The 24,891-nt window shown below is 38.9% G+C and overlaps 2 protein-coding genes across 4 annotated transcripts in view; one reads left to right on the plus strand and one right to left on the minus strand.

Annotated features, from left to right (window-relative positions):
- Positions 1–1,275, plus strand: part of LOC133638760 (gelsolin-like) — a 47,816-nt gene extending 46,541 nt beyond the window's left edge. The window contains exon 17 of one of the 2 annotated variants that reach the window (XM_062031688.1): positions 685–1,275. In XM_062031688.1, coding sequence (XP_061887672.1) covers positions 685–854 — 170 coding nt within the window. In that variant the 3' untranslated portion in view covers positions 855–1,275. The remainder of the gene's footprint in view (positions 1–684) is intronic. The other variant, XM_062031689.1, reaches the window with a different exon arrangement.
- Positions 1,276–7,494: 6,219 nt separating this feature from the next.
- LOC133638761 (stomatin-like) overlaps positions 7,495–24,891 on the minus strand; it is a 34,439-nt gene continuing 17,042 nt past the window's right edge. For both annotated transcript variants that reach the window (XM_062031690.1, XM_062031691.1), the window contains 4 exons: positions 24,216–24,298; positions 17,574–17,777; positions 12,395–12,529; positions 7,495–10,987 (listed from right to left, as the gene is read on the minus strand). In XM_062031690.1, the coding sequence (XP_061887674.1) occupies positions 10,799–10,987; positions 12,395–12,529; positions 17,574–17,777; positions 24,216–24,298 (611 nt within the window). In that variant the 3' untranslated portion in view covers positions 7,495–10,798. The remainder of the gene's footprint in view (positions 10,988–12,394; positions 12,530–17,573; positions 17,778–24,215; positions 24,299–24,891) is intronic.

Below are 24,891 nucleotides of genomic sequence, written 5' to 3' on the forward strand. Positions count from 1 at the left end.
TTCGATAATGGCTTTTTTGCCGATATCCGATATTCCGATATTGTCCAACTCTTAATTACCGATTCCGATACCGATTTATACAGTCTTGGAATCAACACATTATTATGCCTAATTTAGTTGTGATGCCCCGCTGGATGCATTAAACAATGTAACAAGGTTTTTCAAAATAAATCAACTCAAGTTATGGAACAAAATGCCAACATGGCACTGCCATATTTATTATTGAAGTCACAAAGTGCATTATTTTTTTTAACATGCCTCAAAACAGCAGCTTGGAATTTGGGACATGCTCTCCCTGAGAGAGCATGAGGAGGTTGAGGTTGGGGGCGTTGAGGGGGTGTATATTGTAGCGTCCCGGAAGAGTTAGTGCTGCAAGGGGTTCTGGGTATTTGTTCTGTTGTGTTACGGTGCGGATGTTCTCCCGAAATGTGTTTGTCATTCTTGTTTGGTGTGGGTTCACAGTGTGGCGCATATTTGTAACAGTGTTAAAGTTGTTTATACGCTCACCCTCAGTGTGACCTGTATGGCTGTTGACCAAATATGGATTGCATTCACTTGTGTGTGTGAAAAGCTGTAGATATTATGTGAAAATAGGGTAAATAATGGATTATTTTCCCAGCAGGTGATGTCACCTGGGTTGGGAATAAGTGGATGAGTAATAAAAAGTCCAAACGTGTGTTTCAGCGGTGCGGTACATCGAGACGGACCCGGCCACCAGAGACCGCAGGACCCCCATTGTGAAGATCAAGCAGAGCTTCGAGCCTCCCACCTTCACCGGCTGGTTCCTGGGCTGGGACCACGAGTACTGGACCACTGACCCTTTGGAGAGAGCCATGGCCGAGCTGGCCCTGTAAGCCCCTCCCCCTGGGTCCTGTCCGGCCAATCAGCACTCTCCTCCCCTTCCTGTGTTGCTGTCATAGCATCGCCAAATATTAACAGTCAAGCTTTTCATAGATTTTTGTTCAAATTTCCTCCGATGTGTGTTATTTGTCACATCTGATTTAAGTCAGCAAAGAAGCAATTTAAAGATGCCTTAATAGTCTCTTTGTCGTGCTACTGTGTGTGTTTTATTATATAATTCTAATTAAATCTGTGTGTTTACAACATATTCACAACCACAAAGTCATTTGACAGCATCTTTAATTTTGTTTCAGGACAAAAACCAGAACAGAACAGAAATGTCGTTTTCAGCAGAGGAATTAAAATGTAAAAACATAACACATTAGAAAATAATATATATTTGTACTCCATAACAGTATTAAGGAGCCCCTAAAGGAACATGGGGGAAAACATTTTTGTATAATATTTTTTTTTTCTTTCTTTTTTTAGACATGTATCTCTTGCGCAGAGAAATTTTATAAAATTAAAAAAATTTTAAAAAATTTATAATTTTTTTTAAAAACATTTATCTCGTGCACACGAGAAACTTAAAAAAAAAAAAAAAAAATTATAAAACTTTTTTTATTAGACATGTATTTCGTGCGCACGAGAAACTTAAAAAAAAAAAAAATTATATAATTTTTTTTTTAAGTTTCTCGTGCGCACGAAATACATGTCTAAAAAAAAAAAAAAGTTTTATAATTTTATTTTATTTTTTTTAAAGTTTCTCGTGCGCACGAGATAAATGTTTTAAAAAAAAATTATACATTTTTTTTTAGACATGTATCTCGTGCGCACAAGAAACTAAAAAAAAAAAAAAATTATATAATTTTTTTTTGAAGTTTCTCGTGCGCACTAGATACATGTCTAAAAAAAAAATTATATAATTTTTTTTTTAAGTTTCTCGTGCGCACGAAATACATGTCTAAAAAAAAATTATATAATTTTTTTTTTAAGTTTCTCGTGCGCACGAAATACATGTCTAAAAAAAAAAAAAAGTTTTATAATTTTATTTTATTTTTTTTAAAGTTTCTCGTGCGCACGAGATAAATGTTTTAAAAAAAAATTATACATTTTTTTAGACATGTATCTCGTGCGCACAAGAAACTAAAAAAAAAAAAATTATATAATTTTTTTTTTTTTAGACATGTATTTCGTGCGCAAGAGAAATTAAAAAAAAAAAAAAATTATATAATTTTTTTTTTTAGACATGTATTTCGTGCGCACAAGAAACTAAAAAAAAAAAAAAATTATATAATTTTTTTTTTTTTTAGACATGTATCTCGTGCGCACGAGAAATTAAAAAAAAAAAAAAAATTATATAATTTTTTTTTTTTAGACATGTATCTCGTGCACATGACAAATTAAATTAAAAAAAAAAAAAAAATCAAATTATAAAAAAATACATTTCCCCCATGTCTCTTTAGGGGCTTCGTAGTATTTGGCTTTCACTGAGTGGAGTTGTGACATTTTACCACTGAATATACTTACAAGTAATCATGTCTGAGTGGGATAACACTGATAAAATGTTACATTGGCGTACATTTTGAGTAACAGCTTCATTGGACAAACAACAGTGTGAAACATTACAGTCTACACTACAGTGTGAAAGTCTACAGTCGTCCCTCGCCACGTCGCACCTCAAATACCGCCACTTCACCGCATTGTGGATTAAAAATAACATATTCGACACTTTTTTTTGCTCCTAAATTCAGCATTTCGAGCATAAAAGTGGCAAAATGAAGTAAATAAAATATCCATACTGGGTAGTACTGGCCACTAGATGATGTGGGGTCTGAGCCCAGGATGTCGTTGTGGCTTGTGCAGCCCTTTGAGACACTCGTGATTTAGGGCTATATAAGTAAACACTGATTGATTGATTGATTGACCAGAGGACGCCGAGCCAGTTCAGTATCGTGGCCACTGATTGGCTCAGCTTCAGACAGCATCACTATGTTGGAATAAAAGATTTCAAAGGTGACTAAAGTCTCATTTTATGTCTCGAGTTTTTTTTTTATGCTTTAGCTAGAATTATTTAATAAATGATTCCTACCTGGTGGACATTATGTACGGTACAGTTTGGACACACCTTTATTTGCATGACTATTTACATTGTAGATAGTCACATCAAAACTATGAATGAACACATGTGGAGTTATGGACTTAACAAAAAAAAAGGTGAAATAACTGAAAACATGTTTTGTATTCTAGTTTCTTCAAAATAGCCACCCTTTGCTCCGATTACTGCTTTGCACACTCTTGGCATTCTCTCCATGAGCTTCAAGTTTTCACTTCACAGGTGTGCTTGAAGCTCATGGAGAGAATGCCAAGAGTGTGCAAAGCAGTAATCGGAGCATAGGGTGGCTATTTTGAAGAAACTAGAATATAAAACATGTGTGGAAGTTGTTTCCCAGCAGTTCTACAGGAGCCAAGCGGGCAAGTTTTAATGTACATAGATTTCATCAAAGTTTTTTCTCCAGCAGGATGAGACTTTTAAGTCACCTCCGTATCCTCTCTGCTCTCCTGCACCCGGCCGCTTACTGTTAAAGACAACAGATGATTAGATAACTCGTGCCACCTGGGAGGTCTAATCACCCGTTCAGCTGTGTCTCGCCGTCAGCACTGCCACGCCCCCATCTGGATCGCTGTGGATCTAACATAATAGTGAGAGTCCAGTCCATAGTGGATCTAACATAATAGTGAGAGTCCAGTCCATACTGGATCTAACATAATAGTGAGAGTCCAGTCCATAGTGGATCTAACATAATAGTGTGAGAGTCCAGTCCATAGTGGATCTAACATAATAGTGAGAGAGTCCAGTCCATAGTGGATCTAACATAATAGTGAGAGAGTCCAGTCCATAGTGGATCTAACATAATAGTGTGAGAGTCCAGTCCATAGTGGATCTAACATAATAGTGAGAGTCCAGTCCATAGTGGATCTAACATAATAGTGAGAGAGTCCAGTCCATAGTGGATCTAACATAATAGTGTGAGTCCAGTCCATAGTGGATCTAACATAATAGTGAGAGTCCAGTCCATAGTGGATCTAACATAATAGTGAGAGTCCAGTCCATAGTGGATCTAATATAATAGTGAGAGTCCAGTCCATAGTGGATCTAACATAATAGTGAGAGTCCAGTCCATAGTGGATCTAACATAATAGTGAGAGTCCAGTCCATAGTGGATCTAACATAATAGTGTGAGAGTCCAGTCCATAGTGGATCTAACATTATAGTGAGAGTCCAGTCCATAGTGGATCTAACATAATAGTGTGAGGGAAAAGTGGATCTAACATAATAGTGAGAGTCCAGTCCATAGTGGGTCTAACATAATAGTGAGAGTCCAGTCCATAGTGGATCTAACATAATAGTGAGAGTCCAGTCCATAGTGGATTTAACATTATAGTGAGAGTCCAGTCCATAGTGGATCTAATATAATAGTGAGAGTCCAGTCCATAGTGGATCTAACATAATAGTGAGAGTCCAGTCCATAGTGGATCTAACATAATAGTGAGAGTCCAGTCCATAGTGGATCTAACATAATAGTGTGAGAGTCCAGTCCATAGTGGATCTAACATTATAGTGAGAGTCCAGTCCATAGTGGATCTAACATAATAGTGTGAGGGAAAAGTGGATCTAACATAATAGTGAGAGTCCAGTCCATAGTGGGTCTAACATAATAGTGAGAGTCCAGTCTATAGTGGATCTAACATAATAGTGTGAGGGTCCAGTCCATAGTGGATCTAACATAATAGTGAGAGTCCAGTCCATAGTGGATCTAACATAATAGTGAGAGTCCAGTCCATAGTGGATCTAACATAATAGTGAGAGAGTCCAGTCCATAGTGGATCTAACATAATAGTGTGAGTCCAGTCCATAGTGGATCTAACATAATAGTGAGAGTCCAGTCCATAGTGGATCTAACATAATAGTGAGAGTCCAGTCCATAGTGGATCTAACATAATAGTGTGAGAGTCCAGTCCATAGTGGATCTAACATAATAGTGTGAGGGAAAAGTGGATCTAACATAATAGTGAGAGTCCAGTCCATAGTGGGTCTAACATAATAGTGAGAGTCCAGTCTATAGTGGATCTAACATAATAGTGTGAGGGTCCAGTCCATAGTGGATCTAACATAATAGTGAGAGTCCAGTCCATAGTGGATCTAACATAATAGTGAGAGTCCAGTCCATAGTGGATCTAATATAATAGTGAGAGTCCAGTCCATAGTGGATCTAACATAATAGTGAGAGTCCAGTCCATAGTGGATCTAACATAATAGTGAGAGTCCAGTCCATAGTGGATCTAACATAATAGTGAGAGTCCAGTCCATAGTGGATCTAACATAATAGTGTGAGAGTCCAGTCCATAGTGGATCTAACATAATAGTGAGAGTCCAGTCCATAGTGGATCTAACATAATAGTGAGAGTCCAGTCCATAGTGGATCTAACATAATAGTGAGAGTCCAGTCCATAGTGGATCTAACATAATAGTGTGAGAGTCCAGTCCATAGTGGATCTAACATAATAGTGAGAGTCCAGTCCATAGTGGATCTAACATAATAGTGAGAGTCCAGTCCATAGTGGGTCTAACATAATAGTGAGAGTCCAGTCTATAGTGGATCTAACATAATAGTGTGAGGGTCCAGTCCATAGTGGATCTAACATAATAGTGAGAGTCCAGTCCATAGTGGATCTAACATAATAGTGAGAGTCCAGTCCATAGTGGATCTAATATAATAGTGAGAGTCCAGTCCATAGTGGATCTAACATAATAGTGAGAGTCCAGTCCATAGTGGATCTAACATAATAGTGAGAGTCCAGTCCATAGTGGATCTAACATAATAGTGAGAGTCCAGTCCATAGTGGATCTAACATAATAGTGTGAGAGTCCAGTCCATAGTGGATCTAACATAATAGTGAGAGTCCAGTCCATAGTGGATCTAACATAATAGTGAGAGTCCAGTCTATAGTGGATCTAACATAATCCCCACATCTGTGGTCCCCTCCAAGGTTTCTCATTGTCATCCCATTGGGTTGAGTTTTTCCTTGCCCTGATGTGGGATCTGACATGTCATTGTGGCTTGTGCAGCCCTTTGAGACACTTGTGATTAAAGGCCTACTGAAAGCCACTACTAGCGACCACGCAGTCTGATAGTTTATATATCAATGATGAAATCTTAACATTGCAACACATGCCAATACGGCCGGGTTAACTTATAAAGTGACATTTTAAAATTCCCGCCACACTTCCGGTTGAAAAACTCCTTTGGATATGATTTATGCGCATGATGTCATAAAATGCACGGAAGTGTTTGGGCCCTATTGGACACAATACACAAAGCTCTGTTTTCTTCGACAAAATTCCACAGTATTCTGGACATCTGTGTTGGTGAATCTTTTGCAATTTGTTTAATGAACAATGGAGGCTGCAAAGAAGAACGTTGTAGGTGGGATCGATCGGTGTCTTAGCGGCTAAGTTTAATACTTACAGCAACACAACAAGGACTACTTACCCTGATAGAAGACGCCTAGCCGATGCTAGCCGCCAAACCCACGGATGAAGTCCTTCGTCGCGCCGTCGATCGCTGGAACGCAGGTGAGCACGGCTGTTGATGGGAAGATGAGGGCTGGCTGGCGTAGGTGGAGCGCTAATGTTTTTATCATAGTTCTGTGAGGTCCGGTTGCTAAGTTGCTAAATTAGCCTTAGCGTCGTTAGCAACAGCATTGTTAAGCCTTACCAGGCTGAGAATTTTTAACCGTGTAGTTACATGTCCATGGTTTAATAGTATTGTTGATCTTCTGTCTATCCTTCCAGTCAGGGGTTATTTCTTTTGTTTCTATCTGCATTTGAGAACGATGCTATCACGTTAGCTCAGTAGCTAAGTGTGTCACCGATGTATTGTCTTGGAGATAAAAGTCACTTTAAATGTCCATTTCGCGTTCTCGATTCTCATTTTCAAGAGGATATAGTATCCGAGGTGGTTTCAAATACAAATCTGTGATCTACAATAAAAAAAGGAGAGTGTGGAATCCAATGAGCCAGCTTGTACCTAAGTTACGGTCAGAGCGAAAAAAGATACGTCCTGCACTGCCTCTCAAGTCCTTCACTGTAACGTTCCTCATCTACGAATCTTTCATCCTCGCTCAAATTAATGGGGTAATCGTCACTTTCTCGGTCCGAATCTCTCTCGCTCCATTGTAAACAACGGGGAATTGTGAGGAATACTAGCTCCTGTGACGTCACGCTACTTCCGCTACAGGCAAGGCTTTTTTTTATCAGCGAGCAAAAGTTGCGAACTTTATCGTCGATTTTCTCTACTAAATCCTTTCAGCAAAAATATGGCAATATCGCGAAATGATCAAGTATGACACATAGAATGGATCTGCTATTCCCGTTTAAATAAAAAAAAATCATTTCAGTAGGCCTTTAAGGGCTATATAAACAACCTTTGATTGATTGATTGAGAGAATGCCAAGAGTGTGCAAAGCAGTAATCACAGCAGAGGGTGGCTATTTTGAAGGAACTAGAATACAAAACATGTTTTCAGTTATGTCACCTTTTTTCTTGTTAAGTCCATAACTCCACTTGTGTTCATTCGTAGTTTTGATGTGACTATCTACAATGTAAATAGTCACGACAACAAAGACAACACATTGAATGAGAAGAAGGTGTGTCCTACCTTTTGGCCTGAAGGCAGTTCCCAGTGGTAAACGAGGGACGACTGTATATCAAAGGAGTACTAAGTTAGAAACTCACCGTAACAGTTTAGGTTGTCATAAAAAAACAACAACTAAAGATTATAATTCAGAGACTATTTGGCTTGTTATTTCCCCCCCGACAGGAAGTGTGTCTACATGAATACAAAACTTCATATGCATAGAAAAGTGGCAGTACCAGTTAAGTTAAGGCTTTGTTTGCTGCCATGCAACTTTAGTCAATCACACGCAATAACGTCAACAACATAGTTTCTTCATGTTAGTAGCTTACACAAATCACGCATATGATGAATATGAGCACCTTTAGGTGTTACGGGAATTGAACTCTCCATGTGATGCAGCACTCATGCAGGTTAGTACGTCCATCACTTGGTAAGTGGACCAACGACAAGGCTCCAAACAACATACCGTACATAGCAAATAGACACGAGAGGAAGTGACCAATCAAATACCAAGTCTACCTAGCAACAGCAAATGAGCTCAAAGCAGTTGTGTTAGTTTAGTGCCTTGCTCAAAGGTGTCATGACTCTGAGAAAGTGGCCGCAACAGGAGGCATTTGGTATAGTTCTTTTGTTAAAAGTGAGAAATGTGCGGAAAAAGCATAGCTCCCAGTCTGTGGAACGCTCTCCCTGACCACCTGAGGGCACCACAGACTGTGGATGCTTTTAAAAAAGGCTTGAAAACCCTTCTTTTACAAAAAGCCTTTTTTTTTTTAGATATATGCATATTAGTTTTAGCTATTTGGCTGTTCTAGTTTTTATTTTTATTTATTATCTTTTAATACACTGTAGCACTTTGAGGTTGTTTACCCAATGTAAAGCACTTTTTACAAGTAAAATCTATTATTACTACTATTAATATTATTAGTAGACTAAAACTAGAAAATCCCCGCGGAAATTTTGATGGGCCTGCTCTCTGTGCCGCAGTAATAAGATGGTGCCGAGGGTCTGAATCCGTGTAACTGTACAAAAACGAGCCACGGAGCTAGCCAAAAAAACAGTAGCATGTTTGCATAAAAATGCTAACACTTAGCGTGTGTGCTAACGGTAGCGTGATAACAGTCAGCATGTTCCGTACACCAAATGATACGACTCAAAGATGCGTGGCTGCGGAAATATGAAAAAAAAGTGGAAAAATTAATGAAAAAGTAGCAATGCTAAGTTAGCTTGCTAGCATGCTACGGTTTGCATGCTGACGGTTAAGAAGTGTCACATACCAAGTTGTATAAGTCTGGGCCAAACGGTAGGAAAAGTAGCAAAAAAAAAAGTTAGCATGCTAATGTTAGCATGCTAACGTGAGCATGGTAATAGTCAGCTTGTGTCACACACCAAGTCATATGACTGTAAGGTGTATGGCTGGGAAATTAGAGCAAAAAGTGTAAAAATAATTAAAAAAGTTAGCATGCTAATGTTAGCATGCTAACGTGAGCATGATAATAGTCAGCTTGTGTCACACACCAAGTCATATGACTGTAAGGTGTATGGCTGGGAAATTAGAGCAAAAAGTGTGAAATTTTTTAAAAAAGTTAGCATGCTAACATTAATGTTTAGCAAGCTAGCAAGCTAACGTGAGCATGATAATAGTTAGCATGTGCCACATACCAAGTCATATGACTGTAAGGTGTATGGCTGGGAAATTACAGCAAAAAGTGGAAAAATAGTTTAAAAAGTTAGCACGTGAATTTTAGCATGCTAACGTTAGCATGCAAGCAGTTAAGAAGTGTCACATGCCAAGTTATATAACTCTGGGCCAAACGGTAGCAAAAAAAGTTAGCATGCTAAATTTAATGTTTAGAATGCTAGCAAGCTAACGCGAGCATGATAATAGTTAGCTTGTGTCACATACCAAGTCATACGACTGTAAGGTGTATGGCTGGGAAATTAGAGCAAAAAATGGAAAAATTGTTTAAAAAGTTAGCACGTGAATTTGAGCATGCTAACATTAGCATGCAAACCGTTAAGAAGAGTCACATACCAGGTTAAGTGACTGTAGGGTTAACGGTAGCAAAAGTAACAGAAAAAAGTTAGCGTGCTAATGTTAGCATGCTAAATTTAATGTTTAGCATGCTAGCAAGCTAACGCGAGCATGATAATAGTTAGCTTGTGTCACATGCCAAGTCATATGACTGTAAGGTGTATGGCTGAGAAAAATTAGAGCAAAAAGTGGAAAAATCATTTAAAAAGTTAGCACGTGAATTTGAGCATGCTAACATTAGCATGCAAACACTTATGAAGAGTCACATACCAAGTTATATAACTCTGGGCCAAACGGTAGCAAAAGTAGCAAAAACAAGTTAGCATGCTAACTTTAATGTTTAGCATGCTAGCAAGCTAACGTGAACATGATAATAGTTAGCTTGTGTCACATACCAAGTCATACGACTGTAAGGTGTATGGTTGGGAAATTAGAGCAAAAAGTGGATAAATTGTTTAAAAAGTTAGCATGTTGAATTTTAACATGTTAACTTTAAAGTTTATAATACTGGCAAGCTAATGTGAGCATGATAATAGTTAGCTTGTGTCACATACCAAGTTATACGACTGTAAGGTGTATGGCTGGGAAATTAGAGCAAAAAGTGGATAAATTGTTTAAAAAGTTAGCATGTTGAATTTTAGCATGTTAACTTTAAAGTTTATAATACTGGCAAGCTAACGTGAGCATGATAATAGTTAGCTTGTGTCACATACCAAGTTATACGACTGTAAGGTGTATGGCTGGGAAATTAGAGCAAAAAGTGGATACATTGTTTAAAAAGTTAGCACGAGAATTTTAGCATGCTAACGTTAGCATGCAAACCGTTAGGAAGAGTCACATACCAGGTTAAGTGACTGTAGGGTAAAGGGTAGCAAAGCTAGCTCAAAAAGCTAGCACTGTGATGTTAGCATGCTAGCCAGCTAAAGCGTTGCCATGGTTTCAGAGGGTATAACATATGTGGGGGGTTTTGTTGGTCTCGCAGTGGCGGTAAGAGAAGCGTGCGGAACAATAATAATCATTAAACACAATAAAAGTTGAAGTATGAGCAATAATAATAATAATAATATGGGCTGCTCCTGGCATGGCAGCAGGCCCATAATCAGGCTGCAGCAGGCCCATAATCAAGCTGATGTCGGCAGGAAATAACGGAACTATGAGGCACTTTCATGTGTGGAAACAGAAGAAGAAGAAGAAGAAGGAGCAGTGTGTGTTTTACTTGTGATGCTCAGCGTTTCATGAAAGCCTGCATCATCTCCAGGGGCAACGGGAAGATGATGGTGGAGTTCTTCTCGGCCGCGATGGTGTTGAGGGTCTGCAGGTAGCGCAGCTGCAAGGCGGACGGAGACTCGGCGATCACCAGCGACGCCTCCTTGAGCGCCCTGGAGGCGTTCATCTCGCCCTCCGCGGCGATGACCTGGACGAGGAGTGGAATTCAACGTGGAGGATGGGCAGCGACACATACGCTAGTGACCCTGAACGCACCACGAACAGCTGCAAATGCGATGTACACTATATTGTACTTTGGCCACCTGCCTTGACTCAGTGCCATCCCATTCCTAACCCATAGGGGTCAATATGACCTTTTGCAGCTATTACAGCTTCAACTCTTCTGGGAAGGCTGTCCACAAGGTTGCAGAGTGTGTTTATAGCAATTTTCCACCATTCTTCCAAAAGCGCATTGGTGAGGTCACACACTGATGTTGGCTCTTCAGTCTCCGTTCTAATTCATCTAAAAGGTGTTCTAAATCGGGTTCAGGTCAGGACTCTGTGCAGGCCAGTCAAGTTCACCCACACCAGACTCTGCCAAACTGTTCCCACAAGGTTGGGAGCATGGAATTGTCCAAAAAATGTTTTGGTATCCTGGAGCATTCAAAGTTCCTTTCACTGGAACTAAGGGGCCAAGCCCATCCATCCATCCATTTTCTACCGCTTGTCCCTTTTGGGGTCGCGGGGGGTGCTGGAGCCTATCTCAGCTGCATTCGGGCGGAAGGCGGGGTACACCCTGGACAGGTCGCCACCTCATCACAGGGCCAACACAGATAGACGGACACTCACATTCACACACTAGGGACCATTTTAGTGTTGCCAATCAACCAACTCCTGAAAAACAACCCCACGCCATAATTCCTCCTCCACCAAAATCCACACTCGGCACAATGCAGTCCAAAATGTAGCGTTCTCCTGGCAACCTCCAAACCCCAGACTGGTCCATCCGATTGCCAGACGGAAAAGTGTGATTCATCACTCCAGAGAAGGCGTCTCCACTGCTCTAGAGTCCAGTGGTGATGTCCTTTACACCACTGCATCCCACGCTTTGCATTGGACTTGGTGATGTATGGCTTAGATGCAGCTGCTCGGCCATGGAAACTCATTCCATGAAGCTCTCTGCGTACTGTACGTGGGCTAATTGGAAGGTCACATGGAGTTTGGAGCTCTGTAGCAACTGACTGTGCAGAAAGTCTTTGCACTATGCTGACCCTCTCTCTGTCAGTTTACGCCGGCCTACCACTTGGTGGCTGAGTTGCTGTTGTTCCCAAACTCTTCACTTTACTTATAATAAAGTTGACTTTGGAATATTTAGGAGCGAGGACATTTCACGACAGGATTTGTTGCACAGGTGGCATCCTATGACAGTTCCATTCTTTCACAAATATTTGTAGAAACAGTCTCCATGCCTAAGTGCTTGATGTTATACACCTGTGGCCGGGTCAAGTGATTAGGACACCTGGTTCTGGCCAAATACTTTTGGCAATATAGTGTATATGACAATGTAGATTTGAAAACAAAGTAAAGTGAACATGACAACTATAGTCTCTAGTACCTTGGCCCGGGCCTCCCGTGTGGCCTCAGCCTCGGCCGCCATGGCCCTCTGGAGCTGCAGGGGCAGTTTGACGTCCTTGATCTCCACCCGCTCCACCTTGATGCCCCAGTCGTCAGTGGCGTCGTCGAGAGTGGACTGCAACACAAGAGAGCTCACCTTTAAACATTCACTTTCAAAATGGATCGTTCTGAGAAATCATGCGCCCGTTCCACCATTAACCACATGATGGCAGCAGAGGGCAATGTTTCCAAAGCCAGAAGAGGCCTCCTGGATGTTTAGATATGGAGTAATAATGATTACACCTGGAAACTAGCACGACTGGAATAGTTAGTCGACATGAATCCTCCACCTGTTGACCTAGGAAAATGATGATAAGCACTTAATGAATATCCTACTAGTGGCATCACTAGGAAGTGGATATTACAGGAGAGCCCAACTTTGAAGCAATGTATGGAAATCACAATGGACATTTATAAAATGGAGAAGCTTTTATTCATTATAAATTGGAGAAATTTACTTCATACTGGGAAAACTGGGTCAATTATGTCACACCCCATAAGATCTCTAAATTAGTGATTGTACCTTTTTAATAAAAAAAAAAAGGATTACTCCCTATATGTCTATATATATATATGTCTATATATATATATATATATATATATATATATATATATATATATATATATATATATATATATATATATATATATATACACATATATATATATATATATATATATATATATATATATATTAAATTATTATTTACTTCCTGTTTGTATTATTTTATTTTATTTCTGATTATCAATCATTTTAAATATTTTTTGACCTGTTGTGGTATGACTGCTGTTGTGTTGTCTTGTTGTAATTATTATTGTAAATTTGTTTGTGAAACAGATATTTTAATCTCAATGAGTCTTTACCTGGTTAAATAAAGAAATTGAATAATATCATTATTAAAAATGTATTATTATTATTATTTTATTTTTTAATTGTTTTTCTTTATTTAATTGATTTATCTGTAAATATTATTATTTTGTTTTCTTGTTGTTTCTTGCCTTTGGGGGGAGGGGCGGTGCATCGCTGGGGATATAAACAAAAAAAATATTTTGACATTTAGGGCAGACAACAAATATATGATGTATGTAAATATGATGTAATGCAGTGTTTTTCAACCACTGTGCTGGTGTGTCGTGGGAAATTATGCAACTTCACCTCATTGGTCCAAAAAATATTTTTTTCCAAATCAATAATTATAACCTGCAAATAACGTGCCGTTGCTTCGTGTCTGTGCTGTGCACAACTCGGCAGGGTAACCACGTAATACTCCATGTCAGGCGGGTAGTTAATTGCTTTGTAAAAGTCGGAATGTGTCGGTTGAGACGAGGATGGTTCGTTGTGATCCCAATATGCAGACCACAGCGTGCAGGTAAAAAAAGGTACGTAATGCTTAAACCAAAAATGAACGAAAGGGAAAGGAAAAGGCAACGGCTATGCAAAACGAATGTAAAACTGAACTGGCTACAAAGTAAACAGAAACAGAATGCTGGACGACAGCAAAAACTTACAAGAACTAAAGCACCACACACAGGAGAACACCAACAAACTCAAAATAAGGCACGACGACCTGGCGGAGTTTCATTTTTTAACGTTTTCTGCTGGTGGTGTGCCTCCGGATTTTTTTTAATGAAAAAAAAAAGGTGCCTTGCCTCAAAAAAGGTTGAAAAACACCGATGTAATAATTAGGGGTATAACGGTACACAAAAATTTCGGCTCGGTACGTACCTCCGCTTAGAGGTCACGGTTCGGCTCATTTTCGGTACAGTAACAAAACAACACATTTTTGGGTTATTTATTTACCAAATTTGCAAAATCTTCCACCAAAAATATTTTTCTTAGTGGAATATTTGATGTGAAGTAATGGGAACCTTGGATAGGTCAATAATTCATAATAACATTGATTTTGAGTCAATATTATGTTTTGAGCAATGACAGTTTGAAAGAAAAAAAAACAGCTTTGTTTTATTAGTCAACATTGCAACTTTTTCTAAATGACATTTAACCTTTAAGCTTTTTTATTTCACTTTTGTTATGTTTTTGTTTATTTTAATAGTATTTTCAGAATGTGCCGTGGGCCTTTAAAACATTAGCTGTGGGCCGCAAATGGCCTCCGGGGCACACTTTTGACACCCCTGCTATAGATAATACAAAATTAAATGTAGGGATGTCCGATAATGGCTTTTTGCCGATATCTGATATGCTGATATTGTCCAACTCTTTAATTACCGATACCGATATCAACCGATACCGATATCAACCGATATATACAGTCGTGGAATTAACACATCATTATGCCTAATTTGGACAACCAGGTATGGTGAAGATAAGGTACTTTTTAAAAAAATGAATCAAATAAAATAAGATAAATAAATTAAAAACATTTTCTTGAATAAAAAAGAAAGTAAAACAATACAAAAACAGTTACACAGAAACTAGTAATTAATGAAAATGTGTAAAATTAACTGTTAAAGGTTAGTACTATTAGTGGAGCAGCAGCACGCACAATCATGTGTGCTTACGGACTGTATCCCTTGCAGACTGTATTGATATATATTGATATATAATGTAGGAACCAGAATATTAATAACAGAAAGAAACAACCCTTTTGTGTGAATGAGTGTGAATGAGCGTAAATGGGGGAGGGAGGTTTTTTGGGTTGGTGCACTAATTGTAAGTGTATCTTGTGTTTTTTATGTGGATTTAATAATAAAAAAAAAAAAACAAACAAAAAAAAACACGATACTGATAATAAAAAAACCGATACCGATAATTTCCGATATTACATTTTAACGCATTTATCGGCATCTCTAATTAAATGTGATAAATCCATGGATAAAAAGCAGAGCCTGGCGACGCATGCGCGTTTATCATAACTCTCTCTCTGTCTCTGTCTCTGCCCCTCCCTCACCAATGCTGCTGTTTGTTTTGTGTTTAACCCCTTCTTAACCCTGAACGTACATTGAAAATACACGCAACCCTAACTCAAAATGCCGGACATTTGAGGCATTTAAGAAACTCCGCCCTGACAGCTCCGCAAAAGAGGACATGTCCGGTGAAAAGAGGACGTATGGTCAGTCTATCCTAGCCCGTTAGCTGCTAGCATGCCGTGTGTTGTGCCTCGGTGTGCATTGTTTACACAACGTGCGTTACGCTACTTAATATGTCCGTGTGGAAACTCGTTCGGTACACCTCCGAACCGAACCGGAACCCCCGTACCGAAACGGTTCAATACAAATACACGTACCGTTACACCCCTAGTAATAATGGATAGGAATGTCTAACATGTCTAAAAATTTAATGAAAAAAAAAAAAGTGCAGTCTCACATGTTTATTCACTGAACAACGGTACATGTCACATGGAAACTCCCAGCTAAATGACGTTACTATTATTTCATCTGCTCTGTTTATCTGTTCCAACGATGTGTGTAGCACCTGCTTGACACGCTCTTTCACCACTTGCCCCCCCGACCTTCCCACACTAATACAACAACCAAGAGTTTCAAAGATGGCCCTCTGCCAAACAATACATGTTTAGCTTTGTCTTCCCACTACGCCTCGTACAACTCGCTTCCCTTCTCTGCTTCCGTCTTGAGCTCAGGCACTCGATCGTCCGTCTTCAGCCGTATCTTGTTACGAACGACTTCGTGTTCTAATCACGTCTTGAGCACAGGTTCCATAGCAAAAGGTTCAGATCCGGTGGGACGACCCTTTAGAGACTGGAGCTGTGCACGGACGCTAATAGGAGACGGCTGCAGCAAACACCAGCATTAGGATTATCTACAATATGTCAACGTCCATGAAAATAGCCATTTATTCTGTCGGATGACTCACTGCACTGTAAACAAACACCGATGAGATTGCTACACAGCAAAAACTGAAATCTAAGTAAGCTGAAATATCTCAAATAAGGGTGAGATTTGCTTATTTTCTGTCTGATAAGATAATTCTTCTTACTAAGCAGATTTTATGTTAGAGTGTTTTACTTGTTTTAAGTGTTTTGGTCCTAAATGATCTCAGTAAGATATTACAGCTTGTTGCTGAGATTTGATGACCTATATTGAGTAAAACATGCTTGAAACTAGAATATCAACTGTTGCAAAGCTGTGTCATCAACACTCACAAGTATAAAACTACTTTTTTAAAGTAATCATTTCTTACTTCAAGCATGGAAATAAAAATCATGATGCCGAGCGCATATCATTATGTCAAGATAATGGCACTAGCATTTATCCACTTTATTTATATAGCACATTTAAACAACAAAAATGTTTCCAAAGTGCTGCACAACAATATTAAAAACAATAATCAAATATTATTACTTAGCTCCACCAATGACTGAATACAAACAAAAAATAAATAAATATAGAACCAATATAAAAACAATATAAAAATAAATATGATTAAAAACGATTTTAAAGGGAAAAACCAATTAAAACAGTAATTTTATAAAAAAACCAAAAAAAACCGAGAGGACATTTACTTAATTTAAGAATATTTTTCAACATATTGAGCGAAAAGGTCTCTTTTTTCTTCTACCAAGAAAAGTGTACTTGTTATTAGTGAGAATATACTTATTTTAAGGTATTTTGGGGTTCATTGAGGTTAGCTAATTTTACTTGTTTTGGAAAGTCTTGACAAGCCAAATTTTCTTGTTCTATTGGCAGATAATTTTGCTTAGTTCAAGTAAAATACCCCTCATTTTTGCAATTTTTTTCTAGTTTTGGAACATTGACTTTTTGCAGTGTGGGGAGGTTCTTAACCCACGTTTTTGCTCGCAACCTAAAGCATAACAATTATCTCTGAAAACACTTCAGCTAGGCGACTCGTAAACTGGGGTACCACTGTACGTTTCCTGTTTTGTGGCTTTTTCTGAAAGACATTACAGCAAGGTGGTATTTAGAGATGAACCCAACAAGCTGAAACATAATCGCCATTGCAGTAATTCGCCAATGGGAGGCTCTTATTTATTTGCTTAGCAAAATTCAGACGGTGACCATTTTGTGGCCAGTCAGTGTAGGTTAAGTTAACAATAAGATAAGGCTCATTTCACTTGATATTCAAATCCCAGCGGGACATACTTGGTGCAACTATGTTATTAGTGCAGGAAGATCAGTCCTACCTGCATGCTGTGTGCAATTTCTTCACGGTCAGACAGGATCTCCGCCAGGTTCTTGGTGCCGAGGACATTCCTCAGCGTGGTCTGGGCCAACAGGCGAGTGGCAGCATCTGCGTTAGTGATGTTGGCCACGGCCAGAGTGGCGTTCTGGACCCGGTAATACACCACGCCATCCACGCTCACGGTCACCGAGTCCTTGGTCAAAACCTGAGAGGGTTCGATTCCACCAAGATGGACGACAGACAAGATGGGATGGTGAAAAAATGCCTTCTTAAAGTGCACCAATTGTTGTAAGCTTACATACAGTACACACCTTCTCATTCAATGTGTTTTCTTTATTTTCATGACTATTTACATTGTAGATTGTCACATCAAAACTATGAATGAACACATGTGGAGTTATGTACTCAACAAAAAAAAAAGGTGAAATAACTGAAAACATGTTTTATATTCTCGTTTCTTCAAAATAGCCGCCCTTTGCTCCGATTACTGCTTTGCACACTCTTGGCATTCTCTCCATGAGCTTCAAGAGTTAGTCCCCTGAAATGGTTTTCACTTCACAGGTTTAGTTTAGTTTATTAAGGATCCCCATTAGTCTACACCGCAGTGGAGACTATTCTTCCTGTGGTCCAGGCAAAAACATCACACAATCACAAAACAAAAGATTAAAATGCAGTACAACATGATCAAATAATAAAATGTTGTAATACAAAAATAGCAACAACAAAGAACCAAAAAAATAATAACTTCGAGTTTACATAATATTGTTCATAACAAAGATAAAAAGAGCAATATAAAAATAGATATATATATATTTTTGCAAAAAAAATAAAATAAAACAAAGAACCAATGGCCTAAAATATATACATTAGTGTACCAAAGACAAACAATAAGTGACGAAAAAAGTTCCCTCCACCATTTTCTACTGCTTGTCCCATAATCAATAAAATAGTCAATAAAAACAGTCATGACATTAGGTACAATCTAGAATAATCTCTTTCCGCAATACTTCTCCTCTTAGTCTATTCTTAAAACCCACTCTGCTGGTGATTGATACCAAATATTGTGGAAGTCGATTCCAGTAAGTGATTGCCCTATACATTACAGTCTTTTTCAAAACATCACTTTTGGGTTTTAGACGGGTGAAAGCACCTCTTAGGGCTAACCTGGTACCATAGTTGTGACTTTCACTAGCAAGCGACAGCTGAGAATACAGATATGAAGGTTTATGGTATGTATAGATTGTTTTTAAAAATAGAATCAAACTAAGGCTGAAACGACGCGTCGACGTAGTCGACGTCATCGGTTACGTAAATACGTCGACGCCGTTTTTGTGCGTCGACGCGTCGCATAATGACGTCACACTACCGTCATGGCGAAGCGCAAAGCAGACGATCAAAGAAGACGATGCGAGCGGTGCGAGCGAGGGGGGAAAAGCATGCCAAAAGTGTGGGAGTACTTCAATAAACGGCCTAATAATGTTGTTGTATGCACACTGTGTCGAGCGTAAATGGCCTATCATAGCAGCACAACGGCTATGAACGAACATTTGAAAAGAAAACCATCAACTAGTCAATCGTCCGCGCGAGCATACGTTGTCATCATTACACAAAAACATGAATGTGCCATTTGTATCTGCTAGGGGTGTAACGGTACGTGTTTTGTATTGAACCGTTTCGGTGCGGGGCTTTCGGTTCGGTACGGGGGTGTACCGAACGAGTTTCTAAGCTAAAGTCTTAACAAGCTGCTTTGCTCCGTCTGCCTCTGTCTCAGCACGCAGCATTGTCCCACCCACACAACCATCTGATTGGTACACACGCAGCATTGTCCCACCCACACAACCATCTGATTGGTACACACGCAGCATTGTCCCACCCACACAACCATCTGATTGGTACACACGAAGCATTATCAGCCAATCAGCAGTGCGTATTCAGAGCGCATGTAGTCAGCGCATCAGCGTCTAGCAGATAGGTGTTTAGCAGGTGAGCATCAGGCAGCGGACTCTCCCCAAATGATAATAAACACCTCCCAGTCAACTACTACTAACATCACTATGAGCCCGTTGACCTTCTAGAAACTTAAACTGCAGCTCAGCTCGCTCGAAATCCTGGCTTGAGGTGAAGGCTAATTAGCTCTCAGTTCCAGCCACATCGACCCCTTCTGAGCGCCTATTTTCAGCTGCTGGGAATATTGTAAACAAGAAAAGAACCAAACATGTACACATGCTAACCTTTCTTCATTACAACTGTTAGTCACTCACTGGAATGAGTAGAATTGGTTATTGTGTACTGTGTTGGACTGGATGTTTATTTTGCACATTTTAAAAGCAATATTTAATGTTTACAGTACTCCAGAATATTTAGATTGGCACTTTTTTGTATTGGATGTTTATCTTTATTTTTGCACATTTTAGCAAATAAGCAATACTTTCACTTTTGTTGAAATGTTTACACTGTTGTTACAGAATATTTCGTTTTGCACTTTTTTGTATTGGACGTTTATCTTTATTTTTGCACATTTTAAAGCAAAATAAGCAATACTTTTACTTTTGAAATGCTTATACTATTGCAGAATATTAAGATTTGCACTGGATGTTGACTTTTATATTTGCACATTAAAAAGCAAATAAGCTACTTTTAATTTTGTTAAATGTTAAAAGTTTTAAATGTTTACATTGTTACAGAATATTTAGTCATGTTGTTGTCAATGTTGACTGAGTGGCCATATTTCTTTTTTTTTGTAAATAAAAGCCATGCCTTTTGAAAAAACGGGCCTAAATTTATTTTTTCATCTTCATTTTGAATAAAAAAATAATCGGCAAAAGGAAAAAATAATCTATAGATTAATCGAAAAAATAATCTATAGATTAACCGATTAATCGAAAAAATAATCTATAGATTAATCGATAGAAAAATAATCGTTAGCTGCAGCCTTAAATCAAACTACACGCTAGTCTTTCACCAACTCTCATCCATGACAATTCATTATGCATGATCTCAACGCCGGTCCTAAATGAGCAATGGAGAGCTAGTCTGGCAGCTCTGTTTTGGGTAAGCTGGATTTTATTGAGTTCTTGTTTAGATGCATTGGACCAAATTGCTGGGCAGTAGTCAATATGTGACAATACAAGGGATTGTATAACTTGTTTCGTAGTTGTGTTAGTTAAAAAATAGGTGTGCCTAATCAGGGTTGATTAGTGGAATGTCTTGCTTAATGCTAGGTTCACACCAACGGCGCTTTGACGGCGCTTTAAAGCGGCGCTTTAAAGCGGCGTTAAAGCGTAACAAAGCGTGATTAAAGTGTGAGATCGGCAACATTTTTTAATGCCTGGTTCACACCAACGGCGCTTGCCGCGCTTTAAAGCGGCGAGCAAAGCGCCGTCATTTGGAAGAGGTGCTACGAACGTTTGTAATGCTAGGTTCACACCAATGGCGCTTTAAAGCGGCATGCAAAGCGGCGTTAAAGCGCGAGGGTCGTCTGGTGGCATGCGGTGGCGACTGGGGTCCGCGCTTTGAACCAAGATCTGTTAAGCTTTCCTACGCTTTGAGTCAAGCTTTGCTGAGCTTTGTCACGCTTTGATACGCTCTCGGCGCTTTATTCCATTCTTGAAAGAGCGCCGAATTTTTCTAAACCGTTTAAAATTTTTTGCCGATCTTGCCGCATGTCCCGCTTCACTACAAGCTTTCCCACGATCCATTACGACCCTCACGCTTTAATCACGCTTTGTTACGCTTTAACGCCGCTTTGCATGCCGCTTTAAAGCTCCGTCAAAGCGCCGTTGGTGTGAACCTAGCATAAACGGTTTAAAAAAATGTGGTGCCCTGTCAAGAATGGAATAAAGCGCAGAGAGCGTATCAAAGCGTGACAAAGCTTGACTCAAAGTTAAATAAACATTGAAGTGAAGTGAAGTATATTTATATAGCGCTTTTTCTCTAGTGACTCAAAGCGCTTTACATAGTGAAACCCAATATCTAAGTAACATTTAAACCAGTGTGGGTGGCACTGAGAGCAGGTGGGTAAAGTGTCTTGCCCAAGGACACAACGGCAGTGATTAGGATGGCGGAAACGGGGATCGAACCTGCAACCTTCAAGTTGTTGGCACGGCCACTCTACCAACCGAGCTATACCGTAATTGATTGATTGATTGAAGTTAAGTTAAAGTTAAAGTACCAATGATTGTCACACACACACTAGGTGTGGTGAAATTTGTCCTCTGCATTTGACCCATCCCCTTGTTCACCCCCTGGGAGGTGAGGGGAGCAGTGGGCAGCAGCGGTGCCGCGCCCGGGAATCATTTTTGGTGATTTAACCCCCAATTCCGACCCTTGATGCTGAGTGTCAAGCATGGAGGTAATGGGTCCCATTTTTATAGTCTTTGGTATGACTCGGCCGGGGTTTGAACTCACAACCTACCGATCTCAGGGCGGACACTCTAACCACTAGCGTAGGAAAGCTTAACAGATCTTGGTTCAAAGCGCGGACCCCAGTCGCCACCGCATGCCACCAGACGACCCTCACGCTTTAGCGCCGCTTTAAAGCGCCGTCAAAGCGCCGTTGGTGTGAACCTAGCATTACCAATGTGGTTGGGACCATCACTTGTGTTGTGAATGAGAAGGTGTGTCCAAACGTTTGGCCTGTACTGTTTATGTTATTTTGCGGTCATAAGTTATACCGTATTTTTCGGACTATAAGTCGCAGTTTTTTTTCATAGTTTGGCCGGGAGTGCAACTTATACTCAGGAGCGACTTGGGTGTGAAATTATTAACACATTAGCGTAAAATATCCAATAATATTATTTAGCTCATTCACGTAAGAGACTAGACGTATAAGATTTCATGGGATTTAGCGATTAGGAGTGACAGATAAACGTACAGCATGTTCTATATGTTAGTTATTTATGTTCTCAGTTGGTTATTTATGCCTCATATAACGTACACTTATTCAGCCTGTTCACTATTCTTTACTTATTTTAAATTGCCTTTCAAATGTCTATTCTTGGTGTTGGCTTTTATCAAATACATTTCCCCAAAAAATGTGACTTATACTCCAGTGCGACTTATATATGTTTTTTTTTAGAGATGTCCGATAATATCGGCCGATAAATGCTTTAAAATGTAATATCGGAAATTATCGGTATCGTTTTTTTTTTATTATCGGTATCGGTTTTTTAAAATTATCGGTATCGGTTTTTATTTTTTATTAAATCAACATAAAAAACACAAGATACACTTACAATTAGTGCACCAACCCAAAAAACCTCCCTCCCCCATTTACACTCATTCACACAAAAGGGTTGTTTCTAGGGATGTCCGATAATGGCTTTTTGCCGATATCCGATATTGTCCAACTCTTTAATTACCGATACCGATATCAACCGATACCGATACTGATATATACAGTTGTGGAATTAACACATTATTATGCCTAATTTGGACAACCAGGTATGGTGAAGATAAGGTCCTTTTTTTTAAAAAATTAATAAAATAAAATAAGATAAATTAAAAAAATGTTCTTGAATAAAAAAAGAAAGTAAAACAATATAAAATCAGTTACATAGAAACTAGTAATGAATGAAAATGAGTAAAATTAACTGTTAAAGGTTAGTACTATTAGTGGAGCAGCAGCACGCACAATCATGTGTGCTTACGGACTGTATCCCTTGCAGACTGTATTGATATATATTGATATATAATGTAGGAAGCAGAATATTAATAACAGAAGGAAGCAACCCTTTTGTGTGAATGAGTGTAAATGGGGGAGGGAGGTTTTTTGGGTTGGTGCACTAATTGTAAGTGTATCTTGTGTTTTTTATGTTGATTTAATTAAAAAAAAATAAAAATAAAAAAATAAAAAAATGATACCGATAATAAAAAAACCGATACCAATAATTTCCGATATTACATTTAAAAGCATTTATCGGCCGGCCGATATTATCGGACATCTCTAGTTGTTTCTTTCTGTTATTAATATTCTGGTTCCTACATTATATATCAATACAGTCTGCAAGGGATACAGTCCGTAAGCACACATGATTGCGCGTGCTGCTGCTCCACTAATAGTACTAACCTTTAACAGTTCATTTTACTCATTTTCATTCATTACTAGTTTCTATGTAACTGTTTTTATATTGTTTTACTTTCTTTTTTATTCAAGAAAATGTTTTTAATTTATTTATCTTATTTTATTTTTTAAAAAGGACCTTATCTTCACCATACCTGGTTGTCCAAATTAGGCATAATAATGTGTTAATTCCACGACTGTATATATCGGTATCGGTTGATATCAGTATCGGTAATTAAAGAGTTGGACAATATCGGAATAACTTCAAAAAGCCATTATCGGACATCCCTATTTTTTTTTTACTTCTTTATTATGCATTTTCGGCCGGTGCGACTCATACTCCGAAAAATACGGTAGCTGCTTTAAACATGACTGTGGGTTAAAAAGAACACTTAAAAATATCTCATTCTCACAAAAAACAGGAAGTATTCATCCAGGCTGTCTTCAATGACAAACAGGTTTTCTCAATTGGTGAATGCAACCGGAAAGAAACTAATCAAGCAAATGAATTTGCATGTAGATTTTCCACAAATGTTCTGACAGCCTCATGTGTTTGTCAAACGTCAACAGAGCGTGTCGTACCTCTTGCGGTGGGATGTCGAAGGTGATGGTGCGCATGTCCACGTTAATGAAGCTGTCAGTGCACGGCAAGATGAAGAACAAACCTGTGGAATCACAAAAATGCAAATAGTCTTAGCGAGGACTAAATCCACGGTAAACGCAATAATGAGCAAGCGTCTTCACAAATGTTTGAAGCCGGAGGGGATGAATGAAATCTTGGAAGCGGGCCAAGTCGAGGCTGCTGGATAAGACTGCAGCTGCGCTGACAGTCGGGCGACCCTGTGAATATTTGCAGCCCCGTTTCTAGTCCCGACTATTCAGCGGATGTATGAAACAATACACGGCGCGTGGCTGAATGAAGGCAAACGCTACGTGTGCAAACATTTAGCATTTCCTACCAGACCAGGCAACATCTCCAAGTCAGGAAACTGCCTGTTTGACTCACAGCCAGTCTTTCCCATTGAGACTAAAAAACAGCCTTGGATTTTAAGATTGTTGCATGAAAGACAATTCCTCGATACAATATTTACAGGAAGGTTGTGTTTTTGTAGCAGGAACACAAAGACAAAATATAGAATGGAGCAAAACATAAAATTGCAATATAATAACATGATGAAAATGTTTCACTTAAGCTGAACAAACAAAAACTCCCATTTTATTCAAGGACACTTCCTCTTGACTCTCGCCTTCGCTCAGC

Source organism: Entelurus aequoreus, linkage group LG21 (assembly GCF_033978785.1).
Source record: "Entelurus aequoreus isolate RoL-2023_Sb linkage group LG21, RoL_Eaeq_v1.1, whole genome shotgun sequence".
NCBI lineage: Eukaryota > Metazoa > Chordata > Actinopteri > Syngnathiformes > Syngnathidae > Entelurus > Entelurus aequoreus.